The sequence below is a fragment of the Nycticebus coucang genome, chromosome 10 (assembly GCF_027406575.1).
Source record: "Nycticebus coucang isolate mNycCou1 chromosome 10, mNycCou1.pri, whole genome shotgun sequence".
Classification (NCBI taxonomy): domain Eukaryota; kingdom Metazoa; phylum Chordata; class Mammalia; order Primates; family Lorisidae; genus Nycticebus; species Nycticebus coucang.
The window spans coordinates 7,063,497-7,089,584 of NC_069789.1; the positions used below are offsets into that span (position 1 = coordinate 7,063,497).

Consider the following 26,088-nt stretch of genomic DNA (forward strand, 5'->3'; position numbering starts at 1 on the left):
TTTATAGAAAAACCCCCTCTTTCCAAATTCTTTTTTGTACAAATGGGGTCTTGTTAGGTTGTCCAAGGTGGTCTTGAACTCCTGACCTCAAGCGATGCTCCCTACTGAGCCTCCTAAAAGGCTGGGATTACAGGCATGAGTCCCCATCCATGCCCAGCCCCTCCAAAACTTTTTAAGGAAAGGCACTATGCACTTGTGGCTCAGTGAGTAGGGTGCCGGTCCCATATGCCAGAGGTGGCAGGTTCAAACCCAGCCCTGGCCAAAAATCACAAAAAAAAAGTTATATTTACACAGTGTGTGTAGGTTAACATAGTTAACACTCTTTTTTTTTTTTTTTGGTTTTTGGCCAGGGCTGGGTTTGAACCCACCACCTCTGGCATATGGGACCGGCGCCCTACTCCTTGAGCCACAGGCGCCGCCCAGCCACAGGCGCCGCCCCATAGTTAACACTCTTAACAAAATATTTCTAGTAAAGAAAGCTTATCTACATATAAAAGCAAAATGTTAAGAACTTAAAAAACAATCCTCACAATATCCCTTACATAGTCTAACAGGCTCTTAGAAGAGAAGATTTTCCTAATTCATTCTGAATGCTGTTCATTTTTATTTTCTCCATTGTTCTATCCTGATATTTCTTTACTACAAGGTTAAACAGATCTACATAAGGAAAGATACCTGGATTTTTACTTGAAAAGAGGAGACTAATTAAAATATTTTCATATACATTTCACATCATTGAAAAATCGTTAAGTGGGTAAGGGATTGCTGATGCTCATCTTACTTCTGTTGATTAAAAATCTCAATTCTCCATAACACATTGTTTTACAAATATTTGCAAAGTTAAAAATCTATATAAAGAGACAGTCTTAAATTAGCATTATATTTGTACAGCTGTCTCTTGGTCCTCAGGGACTGACTCCCTCTAGCTAAAGATGCTTAAGTCTCTTCCGTGAAATGGCTTAGTATTTGCATGTAACTTACACACAACCTCCTGTACACTTTAAATCATCTCCAGGTTACTTATAATACCTAATGCAACGTAAATGCTGTGTAAATGGCTATTATACTGCATTTTAAAAATCTGTGTTTTTTATTGTCATTTTTCAACTGGTTTTTGTTTTCAAATATTTTTGAGCCACAGTTCTTGAATCTGTGGATGTAGAAGCCCACACATACGGAGAGCGGATGGTATATATGCCATGCATACAGGAAATAGGAAATGGCTTATTTTTTATTTGAAAGCTGAAGTCTTTGGCTTTAAGCCTGCCACTCAACACTCCCTAATGACATTTCCATCAAGAGCTGCACAGTCGGCCTGTTCCTGGTCACTGCACGTCTGCAGCCAGCTGTGCGATCAAGTCTTTGGCATCTTGCATGGTGGAGGGTATCTCTGAGCCGTTCTTAGTCAAGTGGGTTCCAAACAAGAACATCTTCCTGTTATTTCCCACATCAGATAATGCCAGAGCTTCATGGATATCTGTAATGTGATAGGCTGTTTCAAGATCCTTCACCCAGATGGAAAAAGAATAGGAAAAAGTTGATTACTTTGAAATCCTTTTGTACTCTTACTCATTGCTCTCAGTGACCCCACCATTTACATTTTTATTTGTTTATTATTATTTGGGGGAGGGGCAAGAAAACATCTTGCTGTGTTGCCAGGGCAGGAGGGTAAGGGGATAACAGCTCACTGCACCCTCAAGCTCTTGGGCTCAAGTGATCCTCCTGCCTCAGCCTCCCAAGTAGCTGGGACTACAGATGCACATCACAACAGCTGGCTAATTTTTCTATTTTTTGTAGAGATGGGCAACATCTCACTGTGTTGCTCAGGCTGGTTTTGATCTCCTGACCTCAAGCGATCCTCCTGCCTCTGTCTCCCAAAGTGCCAAGATTATAGGTGTGAGCCACTGTACCTGGCCTGACTCCACCATTTTTATAAAAATGATATTGTGACCCATTATTATGACCCCAGACAATGTTTGAACAAAAGTATTTTCATTAGAATTATGCTAGCATTTATGAGTTCTCAAAAAAGTATTTTCTGGAATAAAGATAAGCCAATGCAATACCTTTATTTTCTAAACGGTGCAGTTAATCTGTTTGTCATTTTGTTTTTCCATTTTCCATTAAATTTTCCAACATCATTTTAAACAGGATAAATTATTTATATTCTGTTATATTTAATAACAAAATCTGATTAGCTGATTTTTGTCCAGGTGAGTTTTCTTTTCTGCTTATTATTTCTACTGGACAGAAAAAAGTGGATTGCCTGGGTGTAGTGGCTCATGGCTATAATCCTACCACTCTGGGAGGCCAAGGTGGGTGGGTTGCTTGAGCTCAGGAGTATGAGACTAGCCTGAACAAGGGCAAGACCCCTTCTCTACTAAAAATAGAAAAATCAGCCAGCCCTTGTGGTGGGTGAATGTAGTCCCAGCTACTCAGGAGGCTGAGGCAAAATCACTTGAGCTCAGGACTTTGAGGTTGCTGTGAGCTAGGCTGATGCCACAGCACTTTAGCCTGGGCAGCAGAGTGTGACTCAGTCTCAAAAAAAAAAGGAGTACAAAAAACAACCCATATGTATACCATATATATTTATTTAATGAAGTTCAACACATAGCTGTTAAATTCTTACTAGGAGGAAGGCAGGATACGAGGTATTACAAGGAACACGAAGAAGAATAATAGTCTCTACCCTGAAGAAGTTTGTAATCCAGGCGATCTAATAAATATAAACTGAACATATAGCATATTGCTCAATATATTGTTCAATATAGCATATTGTGCTATCAAAAGTAGACTTGTATTAATACACAAGTATTTGGTATTAATAGAGATACTATTAGCACAATTTATATTTGCACATATTTTTACCTGTTTGTTAGCAAACACAACCAGAGGAAGAATGGGGTTTGCTCCAATTAGTCGATGAAGGTATTTCTTCGCTTCAGGTAATCGGTTATGATCTGCTGAATCCACCACAAAGATCAGCAACAAACCTTTGGACAGGTACATTTCCCAGTAGGAACGGAAAGGTTCACTGCCACCAACTACAGAGAATAGTAAAGGGAGAAGACAAAAAAAAAGAAGAAAAATCACAGAAGTGTCCATGGAGGGAGTAGGCAGGGCACATCTAAATCTCTGAACATTGGACAGGTGTTCTGATAAAAAAAAAAACACCACCACGTGAGAGTGTATCTGATTCTAAAAGGGACCAGAGGAAATCCACGCACACATTTGTTTATGCAGGAGACTGAAAACCAATTTCATTGCCCTTCCGTATTTCCCTTCACCTTGTATTGAATAGTCTCTCTTTTTCCCAGTGGACTCTCTCGTCTATTCTGGTGGTAATTTTGTTCCTCCTTGTGCCAACAACACATAACCTTAATTTTGTAGCTTTATAACAATATCTGGTATTTGACAGGACAAGCCTGCCTTTCTTTTCTTTTTTGTAGAGACAGAGTCTCACTGTACCGCCCTCGGGTAGAGTGTTATGAGGTCACACAGCTCACAGCAACCTCTAACTCTTGGGCTTACGTGATTCCCTTGCCTCAGCCTCCCAAGCAGCTGGGACTACAGGTGCCCGCCACAACACCCGGCTATTTTTTTTGTTGCAGTTTGGCCAGGGCTGGGTTTGAACCCGCCACCCTCTGCATATGGGGGCCAGCGCCCTACTCACTGAGCCACAGGCGCCGTCCTGCCTTTCTTATTTATTACCTCATGTGTCTTGGCTTTCTTCACATCTTTAATGTTCTATGAAATCTTTTGATGCAGTTTATCACTTTTTAAAAATTTTATTGGAATTGAATTGTAGCTAAACATCAATTTGGGGCGAATTAATATCTTTTTGATGTAATGTCTACCTACCCATGAGAACTGTATAATGTCTCCATTTTTTTAGGTCTTCTTTCAGTGTTTTTCAATGACATCTACAACTTTTCTTCAGAGACAGGCATGTCTTTTGTTAGATTTATTTCCATATAAACTATATCTTTATTGATATTGAAAAATGGTACCTTTTATAAAAGTATATTACCATATGTTGGTGATTATAGAGATGTAATTAATTTTCTTTTCTAGAGATGAGGTCTCACTCTGTCACCCCGCCTAGATTGCAGTGGTGTGATCAGAGCTCACTGCAACCCCAAACTCTAGGGCTCAAGCAATCCTCCTGCCTTAGTTTCCCAAGTAGCTGGAAAAACTATCTGGGCATTGTGGTGGGCACCTGTAGTCCCAGCTACTTGGGAGGCTGAGGCAAGAGGACTGCCTGAGCCCAAGAGATTGAGGTTGCTATGAGCTATGACATCACAGCACTCAAATAAAAATAAAAAATAAAATCACTTGGGAGGCTGAAGCAGGTGAACTGCCTAAGCTCACAGGTTTAAGACCAGCCTGAGTCAGAGCAAGACTCCGTCTCTAAAAATAGCCAAGCATTGTGGCAGGTTCCTGTAGTCCCAGCTACTTGGGAGGCTGAGGCAAGAGAATTGCTGTGAACTATGACACCACAGCACTCTATTTAACTGCAATATAGTCAGAGAACATGGTTCATATTATGCTCTTTGGAATTTGTTAAGACTTGCTTTATTGCCCAGTATGCAGTGGATTTTGGTAAATGTTTCATGAATATTTAAGAAGAATGTGTTTCTTAGCTTTGGATATAGAAATTTTTTTTTTCCTTGAGACAGAGTTTCACTATGTTGCCCTCAGTAGAGTGCCATGGCATCACAGCTCACAGCAACCTCAAACTTTTGGGCTTAAGTGATTCTCTTGCCTCAGCCTCCCAAGTAGCTGGGACTACAGGCACCTGCTACAACGCCCGGCTATTTTTTGGTTATAGTTGTTATTGTTGTTTGGCAGGCCCAGGCTGGGTTCGAACCCACCAGCTTTGGAATATGTGGCTGGCACCTTAGCCGCTGAGCTACAGGTGCCAAGCCTGGATGTAGAATTTTATATTGTCAATTATATCAAAGTAGTTAATTGTGTTCAAATTTTGCATATCTTTGCTGAATTTTTTCTGCTCTATCCTCTCAATGATTAACAAAGACCTGTTGAAATCACTCACTCCAATGGTGGATCTGTCCATTTCTCCCTACAATTCAATCCCCTCTTTTTCCTTCCTTTCTTTTCTTCTTTCTTCATTTTTAACTTCTTATATTTTGAGACTATATTCTTAGCTGTATATTTGGTAAAAAAATATTTGCTGTATATCTTCTGGGTCAGTTGAAACCTCTTTTCCTACTAATGCTTTTATCTTAACGATTTGCCAATAAGTTTGCAAATTTTCTTGCCCACCATTTTCTCTTATCAAATTGAAGATACATTCTACTGTCTTCTAGATGACTTTGTTATAATTGAGAAAATTGTTATCAGGTGAACTGACATCCCTTTACTCATCTTTTTTCTTTGGGTCTTTTTAAGGTGTTTTTTTTTTTTTCTTCTTCTTTGTGTTCTATAGTTTTATACTTCAACATGTCTAGATATAAGATATCATCTATTTCATAGAAATTAAAAGATAAATCACACACACACACACACCTTCCTGTATATGTTAATTCATGTTCTATCATTAGTTCTAGGAAGTTCTCAGCAGCTACCAAATATTATGCTCTGTTCTATTTTTCCTTTTGGAATACCTATTAGACAGATGTTAGACTCTCTCATTCTATATTACTTGTATCTTAAACTTGCTTTCAGAGTTTCCATGTATTTTTCTATCTGTTCTAAAATCTGGGGTACATTTTTCATATTTATGTACTAACTCACTGATTTAATTTCTAGATGGGTCAAACTTAATCTATTGTTCGGTTTTTATTATAATAATTATATCTTCATTTAAAAAAATGATACCTGGTCATTTCTGAGTTTGTTTTATGATTCCATCTTTCATTACTTACACTTTTTATTACTTTTAATATTTCAAACATAGGTATATTATATTCTGCATGTGATACTGTATTTGAGTCTAATATATGAAAACCTTGAAATATACATTTCCTGTTAATTGTTTCTGGTGATTCTCACTCACTGCGACTTATTTTCTTACCTTTGGGTAATTTTTTATTGTAAACTAAAATATAACCGATCTTGATTTATAGGACTACTTGGGGACCAATTTGGGGGTTCTTTGCTTCAGAATTAGAATCTGGGGGAGCTACTGATTTGGGAGCATGTTAGCCTCCTCCCAGGGGCTCTAGCTTCATGCGAAAGTCTCAGCTACTGAGACTTCCTATTTTGTCCCAGGCCCATGCAGAATATTGAATATGAATATTGGTATATGTCTCAAGAAGTTACCACTTTTGTCTTTGCTTACCTATAATGGCTGCCACTCTACTTTCAACTCATAAGTTGTTTTATTTTCTTTCTTTAGTGGGGTTGTTAGGGAGAGGGTGGAAATAGTACAGCAGGCAGCCTTGAAGATCTTCCTTACTTCCTACAGGTTCATCAATGCTTTAAAAAATAGATTTTTATGTCAGGCGAGGTGGCTGATGCCTGTAATCCCAGCCATCTGGGAGGCCCAGGCAGGCGGATCACTTGAGCTCAGGAGTTTGAGACCAGCCTGAGCAAGAGTGAGACCCTGTCTCTAAAAATAGCCAGACATTGTGGCGGGCACTTATAGTCCCCACTACTCAGGAGGCTGGGACAAGAGCATCACATGAGCCTAAGAGTTTGAAATTGCTATGAGCTATGATGTCATGGCACTTTACCAAGGGCAACAAAGGGTTTTAAACAGGCTCTTGCAGTGTTCAAGGAGAAAGGCTCTTCAAAGCTATTATGACATAAATTGAAGTCTCCCCATTCATTTTTACCACTGATTTTTAGTGCATAAGCCATAAGAATTTTTTTTCTTTTTTTTGTAGAGACAGAGTCTCACTTTATCTCCCTTGGTAGAGTGCTATGGCATCACAGCTCACAGCAACCTTCAACTCCTGGGCTTAGGCGATTCTCTTGCCTCAGCCTCCTGAGTAGCTGGGACTACAGGTGCCCGCCACAATGCCTGGGTTTTTTTGTTTTTTTTTTTTTTTGCAGTTTTTGGCCGGGGCTGGTTTTGAACCCACTACCCTCGGTATATGGGGCCAGTGCCCTGCTCACTGAGCCACAAGTGCCGCCCCAGCCATAAGAATTTTTTAAAATATTAAAATGGTCTATAGAATGTTGGAGAGATATAATCAAAGTTATATATTATTATTTCTATAAATAGGCTTTTACAATAAAACTTTGTCTTCCATCTCCTCCCTATCCCCCAAACACTCCCCATGTGTTACAATATACACACTACCCAATATAGACACCAGGGACATCACTGAACACCACTGGACGCTGTGTCCTCAAAAAAGACTCCTTAGAAGCCCTTCCTTGCGGCATTAAGAAAATTTACCTAACTTGATGGCTAAAATCTAGCCACTGTACAGATAAAAATATTTTAAATCTAATAAGTTGCAAGCTTAAACAGCTATTCTTCTTCAAGGTATTGAGGATTGTGACACAAATCTGGAACACAGTTGGCAGTTAATTCATTTTTGTTGAATATGTACTACTTGGCAGTCATTGTTGAATAAAACAAGCATGGCAAAGGCTCCTGTCTAGTTGGGCAGGCAGCTCATAAGTAAAAATTAAAAAGTGAATGTCATTAAAAACTTTATGGAGGAAGCAAATGGAGAAGAATGGGGGAACGGGTGGCGCCTGTGGCTCAGTGAGTAGAGTGATGGACCATATATGGAGGGTGCAGGGTTCAAACCCGGCCCCGGCCAAACTGCAACAAAAAAATAGCTGGACATTGTGGCGGGCGCCTGTAGTCCCAGCTACTCAGGATGCTGAGGCAAGAGAATCAGTTAAGCCCAAGAGCTGGAGGTTGCTGTGAGCTGTGACGCTACAGCACTCTACTGAGGGTGACAAAGTGAGACTCTGTTTTTTTTTTTTAAAAAGAAGAAGAATGGGGGAACATATTTAGAAAGAATTAGTTGACAGGGCCATTTAAGCTAATATGAGTACGTTGAGGAGCAAGTCATCCAGGGCAGGGCAGGGCGGGGGTAGTAAAAAGTATTTCCTATGGGAGGCACACCCCAGAAGGCCCCTGACAGAAGCAAGAAAGGAAGGAAGGAGTACAGTATGTCTGGAATTCCATGAGGAGGTTGAAGAGGAGGGAGTTTAGGAAGGGACTTCTGGGCCATCACAAAGACTCTGGATTTTATCCCAAGCATGAGATCTCCATTGAAGAGTTTTAAGTTTGCAAATGATGGGCTTAAATATAGTGTTAGAGTATTTCTCTTCACAAATGGGTGGAAGATAAAAAGGTGACTGCGATAATTTAAGTAAGAAATGATGGTGTTTCTGACTCACATGGGAGCCGTGGAAAAGGATCCAAGATAGGCTTTGGAGATGGAAAAATTCAGTGTCTTACTTGTTGACTGGAGGTGGGGACAGGAGGAGGAATCAAGAGGGACTTTTAGTTCTCTGGCTTGAGCAATTTGATGGTTGTGGAGCCATTTATTGACCAGAGTATTATAGGAAAGGAACAGATATGGGAAAAAATAAATATTTTGTTTGAATCATGTTAGGTTTGAGAGGCCAATTAGAAATTGAGGCGGAGCTATAAGGAGACATTTGGATATGTTTGGGTTCAATAGATACATTTGGGAGTCAATAGCACATAGATGGTATTTAATGCCTTGAGGATGAATGAAGTCATGCAAGGACAGAGGGTAAAGAGAAGACTAAAGGACAACTTTGGGTTTCAGCCACAGTTAGACAGGTGGTAACTCCAGAATCGCTATTCAGTAGGGGCTTCTGGACTGCCCTCCTGTTAGAAGAGATTTGAGACTCATCTATAATACCAGGACTAGTACTTATGCTGCGTGTTTATCTGCAATAGTACAGAAAGGAGACTGATTACGGGAGATTATAGGAGGGATGCAAAAGCCTTCCTCTAAATTCCCTTTATCACCACTGCCACAAGGAGCAAATAAAAAACCGTAACACGCTCCCCACCCCATAGTACATCCTTGTATTAAACTACACACACGTTCTAAAAGTCTAGGAAAATCTGATCCAGCATGATTTTCCACAAGGACCCAATACTGATAACATCATGATGGTTTACTATATAATGAAACGTGGCTGCCTTATAACTAGGAAGCGCTTACTCTCTAGGAACTCCATCTGACTGTCTTCGATGTTGATACAAACTGCATTGAAACCTTGGGTGGGTGCCTCACTGTGCTGGACTCTGTTTGAGGCTAGAGAGTGGAGGACACTGGTTTTTCCTGCTCCATCCAGGCCCAGCACTAGGATCTGCTTATTTTTCTCCTGTGAAATGAAAGATAAACCAATAAGTAAACCTTTACTCTCAGGGTCTTGTTTTACTGGCTCCTGCTGGAGTTCAATAACATTCTTGGCCTGCTGGAGTCCAATAACATTCTTGAAATTGTGAACACAATTTCATAAGTCTAGAACAAACTATACCAATCAGTTAATATTTTCTAATTACCCGTGAGTTACGGGATATTAATTTCATATTCCTTCTCCATCCTCCAATTCCTAGTCAATCAAATCAGTATTTATAGGAGAAGCCATAGATCATAGGGCTAATTTTCGGACTTTGTTTTGCTTTTTGAGTTTATGGCCATTGGAGATTGCACCAGCATTCAGTGTGTTGCTCAGGGTCTTGGGACCTCCATGGTGCATGCATGTAGATAGCGTCACTCAGCACTTAAGAATCTAAAGCAGTGATTTTCAACTTGTGAGCCATGAGAGAATCTTAGGTGTGCCACAAAAACTTTTAAAGATCATTAATTAGGCTCGGCACCGGTAGCACAGTGGTTATGGCACCGGCTACATGCACCAAGGTGGCGGGTTGGAACCCAGCCTAGGCCAGCTAAACAACAATGACAACTGCAACAAAAAAAATATAGCTGGGCATTGTGGCAGGTGCCTGTAGTCCCAGCTACTTGAGAGGCTGAGGTAAGAGAATCGCTTAAGCCCAAGAGTTTGAGGTTGCTGTGAGTTGTGACGCTATGGCACTCTACTGAGGGCGACATAGACTCTGTCTCAAAAACAAACAAACAAAAAAATCATTAATTATTTTTAAATGAAGTTCAAAGTACAGTTAAGTATATTCTCTCTCTCTCTTTTTTTTTTTTTTTGTAGAGACAGAGTCTCACTTTATTGCCCTTGGTAGAGTGCTGTGCCATCACAGCTCACAGCAACCTCCAACTCCTGGGCTTAGGAGATTCTCTTGCCTCCCCAGTAGCTGGGACCATAGGCACCCACCACAACGCTCGGCTATTTTTTGTTGCAGTTTGGCTGGGGCCGGGTTTGAACCCACCACCCTCAGTATATGGGGTTGGCGCCCTACGCACTGAACCACAGGTGCCACCCAGTATATTCTCTTTTTAACTCTTTTTTGGGTCGGCATAATTTAAATGTGCCATGGAAGTTTAACTACAGGTTAGAGTGTGCCCTGAGATAGAAAAAGGTTGAAAAAACACTAATCTAAGATGTCATATTATTATTAATGTCTCTTCTCTTCACCATTGAACAACTAGATTTTATAAGATCTTAGGGCCAGGCACCCCTCTTATACTTTTAATATAAGTATCATGATTAAGTGAAAAGGCTGAGGTTACAGAAATTGTTAAACTGGTTCCAGTCACCAATGACTACTTGGTTTAAAACCTGATGCTAAAACCTGACGAAGTGAAAGTGAGCTTCGAAAGAAGTATTCTACTAACATATCGGCCTTAAAAATTTTATGGCAAATGATTGAAGGACAAGAAGGGAAGACCAGGCCAGGCATGGTAGTTCATGGCTATAATCCTCGCACTCTGAGAGGCCAAGGCAGGTGGATTGCTTGAGCTAAGGAGTTCGAGACCGGCCTAAGCCAAGAGTGAAACCTTGGCTCTAAAAAAATAGCCAGGCATTATGGCAGGCACCCCAGCTGCTTGGGAAGCTGTGGCAAGAGAATCACTTGAGCCTAAGAGTTTGAGGTTGCTGTGAGCTATGCCGTCATGGAACTCTAGCCTGGGCAACTCTAGCCTGTCTCAAAAAAAAGAAAAACAGAAGGTTTGAAGTGTTCAGAAATGTGGCTTCCACGGTGCACATTTTAATGAAAATGGTAAATGAGCAACAGTACAGCCCTACATTTCATTAATTCTAAGATGCATATTTGTTTCCATACTTTCACATCTCTGAAATCACTGAAATCAGTGATTTTACAATCACACGAGCCATATTTTGATTGGCAGCATATCTTTCCTTTGTTAGTGGTACCTGAAATAATGCCATCTGAGATCCTATGAAATACTGTGTTAAAAACAATTCCCCACTCCCTATCCAAACATATTGCTGTCCCTAACCCCATCTCACCTAGAAATTCTGCACTCACCCATGCTTTACATTTGGTTTATATTTTTACTCTAAAACACATCCTTCCTTGTGTTTATCATTTCCTAAGAAAAGCTGAGATTGGCTCGGCACCCATAGCACAGTGATTATGGTGCCAGCCACATAATGGTGGTGGGTTAGAACCTGGCCAGGGCCAGCTAAATGAAAATGACAATTGCAACAAAAAAATAGCCAGGCATTGGGGTGGGCGCCTGTAGTCCCAGCTGCTTGGGAGGCTGAGGCAAGAGAATCGCTTGAACCCAAGAGTTTGAGATTGCTGTGGGCTGTGACGTCAGGGCACTCTACCCAGGGCCACAGCTTGAGACTGCACGCTCTCCCCCAAAACAAAAAGAAAGAAAAGCTGAGATTATCGTAAATCAAGAGTTCAAACACTCAATACCACTGTTTTTTGTCAAAAGTTATTCCTCTAGCCACATATGTAATCCGCCTTTTAACAGAGATCAAATCTATTAATCACTCAAATTGTTTAGAACCAGAAGGCAGTTCCGTGTCAAGCTGGCTCAGGAACTCTGGGCGCACAAAGGCCGTCGAGCTGGCTCAGGAACTGTAGGAGCACAGAGGCCATCCAGCTGGCCTAGGAACTCTAGGAGCACAGAGACCCTCGAGCTGTCCCAGGAACTCTAGGAGCACAGAGGCCGTCAAGCTGGCCCAGGAACTCCGGGCGCACAGAGGCCCTCCATCTGGCCCAGGAACTCTGGGCGCACAGAGGCCTTCCAGCTGGCCCAGGAACTCTGGGCGCATAGAGGCCGTCAAGCTGGCCCAAATATTGCCCCGTCTGGGCACTGGTGGTCTGAAAACAATGCCGACCACAGCATTGGTGGAAAGGAGCCAGAGAGCCTGAAAACACATCCTGCATAATCACAGGGACATTTGCACTAGAATGTTTATTGCAGCTCAATTCACAATCGCTAAGACTGGAAGCAAATTAGTGCCCATCCGCTCATGAATGGATTAACAAACTGTGATACATATATACCATGGAGTATTACTCAGCCATAAAAAAGATGGAGACTTTACATGGAGGTGAAGCACATTCTTCTTAGTAAATTATCACAAGAAAGGAAAAGGAAGTTAAGTATCCAAAATACTCAACAATAACATGAAAGCAATATATAAACAACTACATGCCCACAGTAAAGAAAAACACAAATATATTGTAGTGAGGGGGGAAGGGAGGACGAGGGGAGAAGGGAGAGTGGTTGGCAAGTTCTCCCCTATGTGCAATGGAAGGGTGTACAGCACACACCCCCGGTGAAGGGCTCAGCTACAGCTTCACCTTTACCTTAGAAACAAAAACAGTGAAACTAAACATTTGTACCCTCATATCAATTTGAAATAAAAAATTAAATTAAAAAACACATCTTGCGTAAATTCAGGAACGCGGCCCCTTCTAACAAAGAAGGGGAGGGTTGGGGGCTGGTTTCTAAGTGTCATCAGGGAGCTTATGCTCTGCGGTTGAGCGCAGGCAAAGGCCGTTCCCGCTGAGATCCCTCGTCCCCGGCACTGGCGTCTGGAGGGTTAGGACACGAACAGGGCCGGGGCGAGAGTGCGCAGGGGTCGGGAAGGGGTGGCGACGCGCGGCTCCGGGCGGCTCCGGGCTGGGCACAGGGCGATCCGAGGGTGCGCGCGGCCGGCCGCGGACGTCACAGAGCCGGCGCTCGGGCCCGCCACCCAGCGGCCTCGGGGCCCCGCCGCCTACCGGAGGATGGAGCTGGGTCTCCGTCAAGGCGCTGATGCTCGTCTCTTCCTCTTTTTTGCACTGGGGTGGTTCCTGCTCTTTCTTTGCCTCCTCCCTTTTCTCTCGACTCCGTTTCTCTTTCTCCTCTTTTTTCTTACCCTTCTCCTCCTTCCCTTTCTCTTTCCCCTTAATCAGCTCCCCCGACGCCTTCCTTTTCTCGTCCTTTGCTTTCCCCCTAATTTTCTCCTTCTCGGTCTCCTTGCCCTTCTCCTTCTTCTTCACTTTGCCCCTCTCCATCCCGCAGTTGCTGTCTCTTTCCTCCCCCGCGCGCCCGCGCGCTAGAGCGCAGCCCTGGGTCCAGCCGGTGTGGCTCCCGCGGCGACGCGCTGGGGACGTAGAGCCGCGTGGCGTACACGGCCCCCGCGGTCACCGCCGGCCTGACGCGCACGGACGGCGGCCCGCGTCTCCCCGGCGGAGCAGCCGGCTCTGAACCCGAGGAGTCCTGGAGCGTTTGCCTCGGAAAGCTGATCACCTCGGTAGGAAAAGCGCTCCTAGGCGTCTCCTGCTAAAGGGCGCGCGACAGGGTAGCGACATTCTGTCGGGCCAGGCAGTGTGTAGCTGAATCGTTTTCCACGCAGACCGCGTGTCGAGCGATCTTAGAGTCTGACCTCTCTGGCTTCAATCCGGAGCCAGCTCAACCGATGTGTCGCCGACCTGCAGATTCCTTGGAACGCCAGAACCCTGAACACCCCCAAATTTCCTGCCTTCCTCCAGCTTGCAACCGTGAGCCTGGAAAGAAAGGTCATGTACACTCCTCCTGTCTGTCCCGTGTAAGCTCCACTAGGAGTGTCTGAGGCTGCTACCCAGGATTGCTGGTTAAGGATAAATTAAAGAACATGGATGGGATAGGTTGTTTAGAATTTGTCGTATTTCCTTTTTAAAAAATTCCTTGGAGAGAAAAAAAAATTCTTTGGAGAGTAATCAGACTGATAAAATCATAGCTGCCAGTAATGCCAGGTGTTAAAACCCAAACTAAACAAAACAGGCTGGTCACCTGTAATGATCTAATATGTAGCAAATGAGGCACCTCCAAGAGCTTTTCAAAGGTGGTATAATATTTCTTTTCTTTCTTTTTTTTTTTTTTTTTGCAGTTTTTGGCCGGGCTGGGTTTGAACCCATCTCTGGTACATGAGGTCGGCACCCTACTCCTTGAGCCACAGGCGCCACCCCCTGTAATATTTCTTACACTAGTTGAGAAGCATCTGTACCGTTCTTTTTATTATCTTGTTAAGCTTAACTTTTTAGTTAAGATCATAATTTAACCCAATTACTTTTTAATAAACAGATCCTTTATCAAATCTGTTTAAAATAGATTTGCAAGGAACAATGAATGAATGGCAGGTTCCAGAAAGCCTGAGTGATGCGATACTTTTGGTTTTTTTTGTTGTTGTTGTTGAGACAGGGTCCCACCCTATGCCCCTGAGCAGAGTGCAGTGGGCGTGGTAGCTCACCACAACCTCAGACTCGGGCGGGCACCCCACTGCCTCAGCCTCAGGAAGCCGCTGGGATTACAGGCGCTCGCTGTGGCGCCTGGCTGGGTTTTTCCATTTTTTTCATGAGTCGGGGTCTCACTGTCACTCAGGGGTCTGAACTCCTGAGCTCAAGCAATTCTCCCTCCTCAGCCTCCCACAGTGCTGGGATTACAGGCGTGAGCCATCGTGCCCGCGATGCAATAGTTTTTAAGGTTAGCTCTTCCCAGTAGTGTTGAAAATGCTGCCCTTAGTAACAACATGATGAATTTTCTGTGGAGACTTACCTGGTTTCTCTCAATCCCACTAGATTAGTTTTGTGGCTGTGTTAGAAGGGATAGGACACACAATTTTAGAGAGTTGGCTTAAAATTCTTAGATTCACTAACCAGGAAGTCCTCATAAAATCCTAACACCCAAAATACCTTCATCGATATTTACTGCTACAATATTTTTATTTTAAAATGAACCACAGTGAATGGATGTTATCAATACTGGTTTTTATAAATGTATACATACACACACACATATATACATACAAAATATATGTCACTGTTAAAGAATTGTCAAAAAGAGGAAATAATTTAGAAAGTTAATGTCTTTATACTTGATTTGACAATTATAACTCATTTATTTGAAGTTTCAGTTGGTTGCTTATTAATGACTAATACCAATGGTTCCAGGTAACAATGACCAGATAGAGAACTATAAGTTGTTCTCTATTGTTTTCTGTTGTGCCTTGGTTCAAAATTTTCAACAATGGATAGTTTTTGCCAAGATTTTGTTGCTTGGTTAAACTAAAAAATGATCATCCCTCACCACAGAAATTGAATGGAATCCCAAATAACAAATTTACTAACAATTATTCCTATTAGTAAACAGAAATAGTAAATATATTCCTATGGGGTATATATTCAGAAGGAATAAATATCTGTTACTCTTACCAAAAGACTGTTCTCTGTAGAGCTCAAAATAAGTATTATGCCATAATAAATCATTCTTATTTTTAAAAGATCTCTTGTGCATATGCCGCTGCAGATTCCAATTATGCTAAATAGAAAGGCAACACCTTTCTGTTCATTTCTTGCCTTGTAAAGGGGGAAGCTTTTTTAAAAATTTTGAAGAAGTTTCAATAGATAGGTTCAGAGTCAAACATAGCAGCACTTTATTAACAAAGATGGAGTAATATGATCACAAGGAAATACTCATAAGTCTAAATTAAATGATACCTTGGGCAGCACCGACTGAATACGAACAGGGGTAGGCATCCTGATGTGTCTGTCTCATAGCTGTTCAATGTGAAAATGGCTGGTAAGCAAGGAGAGACAACAGCAACATTTACACCACAAATTGACCGCAAAATGCTCAATTACTTTGAGAAAGGTAATGAATGGTCATAATCCATAACTATAAAGAGTATCTATGAAATGGGCCAAACATCCCATAAGATTTTAATACTCTGTGATATGGAACTCGGGTACTATTTCCTCTCTATGTAAGAAGTCTTTGCTCATGTTTTCACAGTCCAAATAAATCCCATCTGACCTCAGAACACCGGATCTAAGAGGCAGTTTCTTGCAACATTGACATAGTTTCCTTGAGGCCTTTCATAGTGCTAAATCAGCATGTTACGGGATCTGAAAATGATCAGGGGCACAAAGGAGCCATATATAAACAAGAAAATTATCTCATATTCCAGTATCACATGACAGATTTTATGGTCAAAAGGATTTAAGAAACTTATTTTTCTTGTGGCCACTCATTTAATGAAGTGAAGAACACCAGGTATTAATAAAGGTCCCTTTCTGTCACACGGTATTTCTAAGTGGATATTTCGGAATGCTCAGAAGATTCCACTTTCAGTCTCCAAAGGCCTCCTAAGACATAATTTATAGTGGAACGTAAATAGGAATAAGTATTTTCAGACTAGTTGAAACAATGGAAGTAGATTCTGTTTAAATCTTGGGACGCTTTGGATAACAAGCCTTGTTTGCAAAACTGAACAAGCATCAAATCAATACACAAAGGATGCAATAGATACCAAGGTAGACAAATGCCCAATTATTTTTAGTACTCATAACCTGTTGAAAGCTGGGCAGTACAAATAGGCCAAATCTCAGTAGGCAGAGTTTAAGAAAGATGTCCTATTTGATGCACAAGAAATTATTTTATGAAAATATGGAGAGAGAAGAGGGGGTAGTTCTGTGCTTCCAGCTGTGTTACCTTTATTATGTTCCTAGTGTCTCTGAGACTAGTTTCAAAACAGCCCACAAGAAGAATGTTCTAATCACCAGCCACCTTTTCCACCTTTCTTCTTTTTCTGTTGCTGTTTCTTTTTTGTTGCTGGAGCCCCTGCAGGTTTCTGGTGTCTTGGGGGTATGATGTTACTTGCAGAGGCAGATACTGTTGCTGCACTGCCAGGTCTTGGGGAAGTGGGTGGACTGCTCACAGTTTTACTGGCATCCCTAAAATTGTCAAATCAGATAAGTTTTGGTCATTTGTATGTTTGACAAAGGAAAAGCCTATAAAAAAAGTATGTACATGGATTTTACTTATCACTCCTAACACTTTCCCACACATTTTCTTTCAAATACAATTTTTACTTTTTTACAATTAAAAGTGGTATATGGTACATGCCAACTTTTAGAAAGATTAGAAAATAAAACATTTTATTTTATTTTATTTATTTATTTATTTTTTGAGACAGAGCCTTAAGCTGTCACCTTGGGTAGGGCGCCGTGGCATCACAGCTCACAGCAACCTCCAACTCCTGGGCTTAAGCCATTCTTTTGCCTCTGCCTTCCAAGTAGCTGGGACTATAGGCACCCACCCCAATGCCCAGCTATTTTTTGGTTGTAGTTGCCACTGTTGTTTGGCAGGCCTGGGCTGGATTCGAACCCGCCAGCTCTGGTGTATGTGGCTGGCACTTTAGCTACTTGAGCTATAGGCACTGAGCTAACTAAACATTTTAAAATGACTTATAATTCTTCTGTTTATCTAGAATACTTATTTAGTTAAATGACTCAGTGTATTTAATTTCCTTCTGAAACTAGTTTTTCTTTTAGTTTTTACAATACAATCAAATAGTTTTAAGTATTTACAACAGAATATAATCAAATCAGAAATATATTTTCTTTCCTTTATAGAGCATATTGCAAACATTTATGAAAGATACATCACTATACCTTTCATATTTAACATATATTAACAGATTCTCGCTAATAGCCTTGAGCTGATTTCTGAAACAAACAGCTGCGTTCCAAGTGAGCTAAACCTTGCAGCAATAACTTACAGTTCAGATGAAGCTCCTGCAGTTGCTCCCTGGGTCCCTTTCCCTATCTGATCCTTCTTTTTACCCTTCTTTCTTCCTCTGTAGTAAGAACGTTCCCGCATTGGTAACCATCTTTCTGGATCTGGGGTAACCTTTGGGTCATAATTCTTAGGCAGTTTTCCTATACAATAATTGATAAAGAAAAGATGTTTCCATAATATATTCAAGATAATCTGTTTAACAATGTATCAAGCCTGGGAATAAACAACAATATAACTGAAATATTGGGCAGTGCCTGGCTCAGTGGGTAGGGTGCCGGCCCCATATACCGAGGGTGGTGGGTTCGAACCTGACCTCGGCCAAACTGCAACAAAAAATAGCCGAGCGTTATGGCAGGCACCTGTAGTCCCAGCTATTCGGGAGGCTGTGGCAAGAGAATCGCCTAACCCCAGGAGGTGGAGGTTGCTGTGAGCTGTGACACCACAGTACTCAACCCAGGGTGACAGAGTGAGACTCTGTCTCAAAAAAAAAAAAAAAAAAATACACACACACACATATATATGACTGAAATATTACTAAATCTGAGAAAGTTTTGTGCAACCTAGCAAGGGAAAAGTCTTATTTCCAGGCATGACATAAAATTCAGAGGACATAAAGGAAATCTCACAGATATAACTCTATAAAAATTTTTTTAAAGATTTCTTTCTTTTTATCTTTTTATTTTTTAGGCAGAGTCTCACTCTGTCACCCTTGGTAGAATGCTGTGGCATCATAGCTCACAGCAACTTCCAACTTCTTAGCTTTGATCCTCTTGCCTCAGCCTCCCAAGTAGCTGGGACCACAGAAGCCCACCACAATAACTGGTTATTTTAGAGATGGGGTCTCACTTTTGCTCAGGCTGGTCTTGAACATGTGAGCTCAAGTGATATGCCCGCCTCGGCCTCCCAGAGTGCTAGGATTACAAGCATGAGCTACTGTGCCCGGCCAAAAGATTTATTTCTAAAAATTTAAAAATGTACATACTGAGTAACACTGAGTGGATTAAAATACTTAATACAGAAAGAATTCTTGCTAGTCAACCTGTAAATCACTCAAAGAAAAAATAGGCACAGTTAAGAGTATGCCAAGAGAAATAGAAGTTATTAGTCAGCTGAATTAGTTCAACCTCACCAATTAAAAATGAGAAGCATAAAAAAAATTCTATCAGTAATACCCAGTGTTGGTGAAATGGTTAAAAACACTCAAACACTACTGGCAGAAATGTATACGGCATTTATGGAGAGCATTGTTCTTTTTGGCAGAGATGTTGCTCTCGCTGTATTGCCCAGGCTGGTCTTGAACTCCTGACTTCAAGTGATCCTCCCGCCTCAATCTCCCAAATTGCTAGGACTACAGGTATGAGCCACCACACCTGGCATGGGAAATGATTTAATTTGGTAGTACCAGTCAAAATTTATAGACTTCTAGAAATTTGTCCTACAGATGCCCTTAAGACAGAAAATATTAAAAATGTTCTCTCTTATGCCTGTAAACCTAGCCCTTTGGGAGGCCAAGGTGGGTACATCGCCTGAATTAAGGAGTTCAAGACCACCTTGACCAAGAGCAAGACCCTGTCTCTACAAAAAAAATGTAGAAAAAATTAGCTGGGTGTTATGGCGCACATCTGTAGTCCAAGCTACTTGGGAGGCTGAGGCAGGAGAATCGCCTGAACCCAGGAGCTTGAGGCTGCTATGAGCTATGACACCACAGAACTCAACCCAGGGTGACAGAGTGAGACTGTCTCCCCCCCCAAAAAAAAAGAATATTCTCTGTGTTATTTTATTTTATTTTTTTGTAGAGACAGAGTCTCACTTTATGGCCCTCGGTACAGTGCCGTGGCATCACACAGCTCACAGCAACCTCCAACTCCTGGGCTTAAGCGATTCTCTTGCCTCAGCCTCCCCAGTAGCTGGGACTACAGGCGCCCGCCACAACGCCCAGCTATTTTTTGGTTGCAGTTCAGCCAGGGCCAGGTTTGAACCCGCCACCCTCGGTATATCGGGCCAGCGCCTTACCGACTGAGCCACAGGCGCCGCCCTCTCTGTGTTATTTTTTAAAATATCAAAACAACTTAAATGTCTATCAATGAGAATGACTAAATCAATCATACTATACCCACATTATAATAAGCTATATAATCAGGTTAAAAAGTGAAGTATATCTACAGTTAATAATCTGTAAAAATGTCCTTCACAATTCATTCTAAAGGATTAAAATAAAATACCCTGACTAAGCATGCAAGTGTATAATTATGTATATGTTTCTGTATACAAAAAACAGTGAAGTAATCATCTTTGGGAGCATAAATTTGCAATAGGGAATTTTCCACAGTTTATACCATTCTACAATAATAAACATCAATTACCTTTTTTTGTTTTGTTTTGTTTTTAGAATAAACATACATGACTTGCAAGTTTTAAAAATTGCTTATCTGGGAACCACAAAAATAGAAAAGTAAAACTGAAGGTTATTACTTCCTACAGTTACCAGCTAGTTTCTTGTAGTATTACCAATACGTAAAACAAACACTGAATTTTTACCAATTTCCAAGTACTATGACAAAGAACTGTAAGATAGTTAAAGATAGTGGATAGAATGGATGAAGAATGGGAGACAAGTTATTTTTTGTTTTTAGATAGGGTCTTGCTCTGCTGCCTGGGTTAAAGTGTAGAGGCATCAACATAGCTTACTGTAACCTCAAACTCCTCATCTAAAGCACTCCTCCTGCCTCAGCCACCCAGGAGCTGGGACTACAGATGTGTGCCACAACACCCAGCTAATTTTTTCTATATTTTCTGTAGAGACAAGGTCTCACTATTGCCTAGGCTATTGAACTGTTGGCCTCAAGTGATCCTCCTGCCTCAGCCTCCCAAAGTGTTGGGATTATAAACATAAGCCGATGTGCCCAGCTGGACAAAAGATATTATCAATAAAATTTTGGTGGGAAAACAAATGGAGTGGTAATAAATTTAGCTAAGACTTGGGAAACCTGTATCCTAAGATGGTAGTGGGCAAAATAAAAAAAAGTGTTGATTTATACTACAGACTCCCCCAAAACTCAGGAACAGGTAGATGGCTCCAGGGCACTTCTGAGTAGGTGAAGCCCAAGGCATAGTAATCTCATCCACTCTTGGTGAAGATTTAAAACCCAGTCCTAGTCAAGCCAATGCATGGTATCCCCCTGGTTAATGATTTAGGGCTGAACACTGACCTATGTTGGCCTAATCAGATTTATGAGAAAGGCTTGCCAAGTCTGGAGAGGTCCTTTTTGTCCCATTGGATATAAATGACAGATTTTTGGCCCTGTTTCCTATAAACACCTTTGACTCTAACAGGATTCAGTTTTGTGGACAACAGAACAAAGAGATACAAATACTGGATCAACCAATCTTGACGCCAATATTCTCTAGATCGCCAGTTTTATAAGTACAGGCAGTGCCTGAGTTATAAACATCCAACTGATGTATGATTCGCACTTAAAGTCAGAGGCTATTACAGGTAATAGGTAAATGTAATTGTTCCAACTTAAATCCGAATTCAATGTAAGAACAAAGTGACAGAAGCTATCTTGTTCATAACCTGGGAACTTCCTGTAGTCAATTTTTTAAAATCAGTTCGATGGAGTTTTATGATATTTGCTGCCAGAACATTCTAATGTGGAAGGGCTTACCAGGTACCAGATATCATTCTAAGAGTTTCATTGCATGTTATCTCCTTTAATCATCTAAGGTCTATTCTACCATATTCCATTTCACAGATGAAAAATGGAGGCAGGTTATGTTAAATAACGTGTCCACAGTCACAGAGTAACAAGAACTGGAGCAACAAACTGAAGTTAGGCACTCAAACTTGACAAGTACGCTCTTTAAAGTAATGAATGTTAACTACAGTCAAGACAAAATCAGTGCTCAAAGATACAAAAAGAGGAAATAGTATATTTATACCCAAAGATTTCCCTTATAGAAAGAAATCTGAGGATTTTTTTTAAAAAGCCTTACCCTTCTTTTTCTTCTTCTTCTTTTTTAAATCTCCCTGCCTACAAAGAGAAGGAAAACTATTATTATCTTTGTGAGAAAATATTTATAGAGCATTTTTATGTGTGAAAGAGTGAGTTGGGCAGTTTATTATAAAGGTATTTAAATTTGGAACCAGCTCCTCAAAGCAAACAAACTGCTGGGATTTTAATTCAGGTTAAAGTCAATCAAGCTTCAGATACTATAATTTTTGGAAGGTAAGTTTACAAAAGAGAGATGACAACTATTTTCAGAAAACAGATACAAATTACATTGAAAAAAATTAAGTGACACACATTAAGTCTACGTAAAAAGGTAAGTAATCTGCACAAACAAGAAAATCTACAATACTTTGGTAAACTACCCTAAGTTTGGCAAGGCTTTAGAGAATAAACTTACTCAGAAGAACATGTATAGGTAAAATACAAACAAACAACATCTCTGGAAAGCGATGCAAAACAAGTCAGATTGGTTATGACCCCAAGAAGGAGCAGGTAGGCAGGGGTGAGAGGAAAACTTTTATATCTTTTCAATTTATTAATTTTCTTTTAAATAATTAAAACCTATATTAAGTATACTGACAAAAAGGTACTGAGAAGGGCATAAGAAATCAAGAAAACACTGCTACCTAATTAAGCATTCTGAAAGCTATGTGAGAAGAGGAAGACATAAAAAATGTATCTCTGTGTATACTCAATCACGACATCCCTCTGTATCTCTGTGTATACTCAATCACGACATCCCTCTGTATCTCTGTGTATACTCAATCACGACATCCCTCTGTATCTCTGTGTATACTCAATCACGACATCCCTCTGTATCTCTGTGTATACTCAATCACGACATCCCTCTGTCACAGCAGTTCTCAAGCTGTGGGTCACCACCCACAGGGAACTGTAATAAAGGTTCGTGGCATCAGGAAGGTTGAGAACCACTGCTCTATAAGAACTATGAAACAATGAACTAAAAAGATGAGACGGCAACAACTTCTGCCAAAAGTTCATTCTGTGAGTCATTCAATTGTAAAAGTTCTTTCAAGATATCCTGAAGAAAAGAATTCAGTGTACGGTATCTTATTTTAGTGTTTCATCTCTTTTTTTTTTTTTTTTTTGTTTTTTTTGTAGAGACAGAGTCTCACTTTATGGCCCTCGGTAGAGTGCCGTGGCGTCACACAGCTCACAGCAACCTCCAACTCCTGGGCTTAAGCGATTCTCTTGCCTCAGCCTCCCAAGTAGCTGGGACTACAGGCGCCCGCCACAACGCCCGGCTATTTTTTTGGTTGCAGTTTGGCCGGGGCCGGGTTTGAACCCACCACCCTCGGTATATGGGGCCGGCGCCCTACTCACTGAGCCACAGGTGCCGCCCAGTGTTTCATCTCTTAACCAGATTTTGCAATAGTCCTCTAAATTATCTCCCTACAAATCACACTCCACAGCCATACCTACAATTTACCAAAGGTTCTCTGTAATTTCTTCTCTGCCTTTGCTCACCCTTTGCCTACCTCATCCTCTTCATCTTCCTTAGAGTCAACACAATTACCTTCTCCATGAAGCCTTTTGAAACCTCCCAGTAACTTAAGAATAAGTGATACTCCCTCTAGTATATTCCTCTGTATCCTGCAACCTTTATTGCAACTACTGTTTAAATTTATTTCCTTCTGCTGGATTTAAGTTCCATTGAGAGCAAGGACCATGGCTTATTTTCCGGTCAAGATCTAGCATAAACCTATCACATAATGTATCTTCAAAACAAACTAAAATGTTAGGATAAAATAAATGCCTGAACTCTGTGCCGCAATTTCAACACTTAAAAGTCAATGTAGATCTGGGCAGTGCCTGTGGCTCAAGGAGTAGGACGCCGGTCCCATATGCCAGAGGTGGCGGGTTCAAACCCAGCCCCGGACAAAAAAAGAAATCACAAAAAAAAAAAAAAAAAGTCAATGTAGATCTTAAAGACTGTCTAAGGAAAAGGAGAGAAAAGATTAAGGAATTAGAGAAGACTATATGTGTTCTTAATAGTTACCCAACCTTATTTTTGTGGAGAAAAAAATATGCTGAAAATATTTCAATGGGTATATTTGAGAATCCATTTAAGACCTGGCTGAAATTTATTTTATTTTGGGGTTCCTGATAAGGTTTGAAGTTGTAATCATATGATGAAATGGAATTTGGAATAATGTAACATCTTTGAAACTCTACTTCTTTATTAAAGTTTCTTCAAGTTATTATGAGGATGACAATGCTTTTTACCAGATAGTTTACAGTGGAGGAGATCAATCATGTATTAGTTGCTGATGTTTTTAAATTTTTTAATTTCTTTTTGTAGAGACAGAGTCTCACTTTATGGCCCTCGGTAGAGTGCCGTGGCCTCACACAGCTCACAGCAACCTCCAACTCCTGGGCTTAAGCGATTCTCTTGCCTCAGCCCCCCGAGTAGCTGGGACTACAGGCGGCCGCCACAACGCCCAGCTATTTTTTGGTTGCAGTTTGCCCGGGGCCGGGTTTGAACCTGCCACCCTCGGTACATGGGGCCGGCACCTTACCAACTGAGCCACAGGCGCCGCCCAATTTTTTAATATTTTTTAAGTCAGGAAACATTTAGATTTCAAAAGGCATTTCAAAAAAGGAGAAAAGAGTGAAGTTATAAAACTGAGAGAGTGCTTTGTCTCTTCCATGGTCTATTCATTCTTAGTCAAAATTAGAATCTTAAAATTTATTTATTTATTTTTTTAGAGACAGAGTCTCGCTTTATCGCCCTCAGTAGAGTGCCGTGGTGTCACAAACTCACAGCAACCTCCAACTCCTGGGCTTAGGTGATTCTCCTGCCTCAGCCTCTCGAGTAGCTGGGACTACAGGCGCCCACCATAAGGTCCAGCTATTTTCTTAATTGCACTTTGGCCGGGGCCAGGTTTGAACCTGCCACCCTCTGTATATGGGGCCAGCACCCTACCCACTGAACCACAGGCGCTGCCCAGAATCTTAAACATTTTACTGTAGGGCTCTGCCAACTGTTTCTTTAAGACGGAAACATAGAAGAATAAGAATCAGAATTTGACTTCTTCAATAAATGAAGCTGGTTAACCTTTTCTCCAAATCAGCAAAATAAATCACCTGAACTTTGATTCAGAAATACTAAATGATGTACTAAATATACATTAGTAACTCACAGGTAAACTAGGGCACATCCAGCCTATGGAATATAGTGCATAAAAAGGACGAAATAAGACTACATTTAATACACAGAAGATCTCTAAGACTTACTAAATAAAAGCAAGCTGGAAAACAGTAAGTACAATATAATCCCCTTTCTGTTAAAAAAAACAAAAAATAAACCAATCTAAGGAAAGTATTTGTAAATCACTTGTGTGTGTGTAAATGCAAAGAAAAAGACCTAGAAGGATTAATACCGGAGGTTAATTTGGGGCTGGAAGAAAAGGGGAAAAGAGGACCAAGAGCTGGGTACAGTGGAAGAGAAGGGAAAAAGAGCAAAGAGCACTAAAAGTTTATTCATAGGGGATTTTTTTTTTCTTTTTGAGACAGAGTCTCAAGCTGTCACCCTGGGTAGAGTGCTGTAGCATCACAGCTCACAGCAACCTCAAACTCTTGGGCTTAAGCAATTCTCTTGCCTCAGCATCCCAAGTATCTGGGACCTCAGGTGCCTGCCACAACGCCCGGCAATTTTGTTGTTGTTGTTGTAGTTGTCATTGTTGTTTTACCTGACCCAGGCCAGGTTTGAACCCACCAGCCTCAGTGTATGTGGCTGGGCCCTACCCACTAAGCTATGGGTGCTGCCCTACAGGGGATTTTTATAAGAATGTATTCTCAATTTTTTATATAATTTTAATTCAGCTTTAGAAAGGGAAATCAGAATATTGAAAGGATCTCTGCACTCTCACATTTACTGCAGCACCATTCACAGTAGCCAAGATTTGGAATCAACCTAAGTGTCCATCAATGGATGAGTGGATAAAGAAATTGTAGTACATGTGTAACAAAATATGATATAGCCATACCATTGTAAGAACTAAATCCTGCCATTTGCACAATATGGATGGAACTGGAGAACATTATGTTAAGTGAAATAAGCCAAGCACAGAAAGTGAAATTTGGCATGTTTTCCCTCATATATGAAAACTAAATATTAAAACAATTGATCTCATGGAAAA

At 41.0% G+C, this 26,088-nt stretch overlaps 2 protein-coding genes across 3 annotated transcripts in view; both read right to left on the bottom strand.

The window, feature by feature from the left end:
- Positions 1-1,213: 1,213 nt before the first annotated feature.
- ARL9 (ADP ribosylation factor like GTPase 9) lies at positions 1,214-14,339 on the bottom strand. Of its 2 annotated transcripts, XM_053608116.1 has the most exons (4): positions 13,094-14,339; positions 9,135-9,297; positions 2,869-3,044; positions 1,214-1,505 (listed from the first exon to the last, which is right to left on the bottom strand). In XM_053608116.1, the coding sequence occupies exons 1-4, from the start codon at positions 13,367-13,369 to the stop codon at positions 1,326-1,328; spliced, it is 795 nt and encodes a 264-aa protein (XP_053464091.1). In that variant the 5' UTR covers positions 13,370-14,339; the 3' UTR covers positions 1,214-1,325. The 2 variants fall into 2 exon arrangements, with proteins under 2 accessions (XP_053464091.1, XP_053464092.1); XM_053608117.1 differs by lacking the exon at positions 9,135-9,297 and having other exon boundaries at positions 13,094-13,216.
- A 1,409-nt stretch (positions 14,340-15,748) lies between these two features.
- SRP72 (signal recognition particle 72) overlaps positions 15,749-26,088 on the bottom strand; it is a 41,991-nt gene continuing 31,651 nt past the window's right edge. Inside the window, exons 17-19 of the mRNA XM_053608112.1 lie at positions 21,909-21,946; positions 17,893-18,052; positions 15,749-17,065 (exon numbers count right to left, since the gene is read on the bottom strand). Of these exons, the coding sequence (XP_053464087.1) occupies positions 16,888-17,065; positions 17,893-18,052; positions 21,909-21,946 (376 nt within the window). The 3' untranslated portion in view covers positions 15,749-16,887. The remainder of the gene's footprint in view (positions 17,066-17,892; positions 18,053-21,908; positions 21,947-26,088) is intronic.

Coding starts and splice junctions, on each gene's coding strand:
- ARL9 (XM_053608116.1), bottom strand. CDS start 13,369: ATGGAGAGGGGCAAAGTGAAGAAGAAGGAGAAGGGCAAGGAGACCGAG. Junction 3,045..9,134: donor TCAGATGGAGTTCCTAGAGA/GTAAGCGCTTCC, acceptor TATTCTCTGTAG/TTGGTGGCAGTGAACCTTTC. Junction 1,506..2,868: donor TTGTGTTTGCTAACAAACAG/GTAAAAATATGT, acceptor ATCTGGGTGAAG/GATCTTGAAACAGCCTATCA.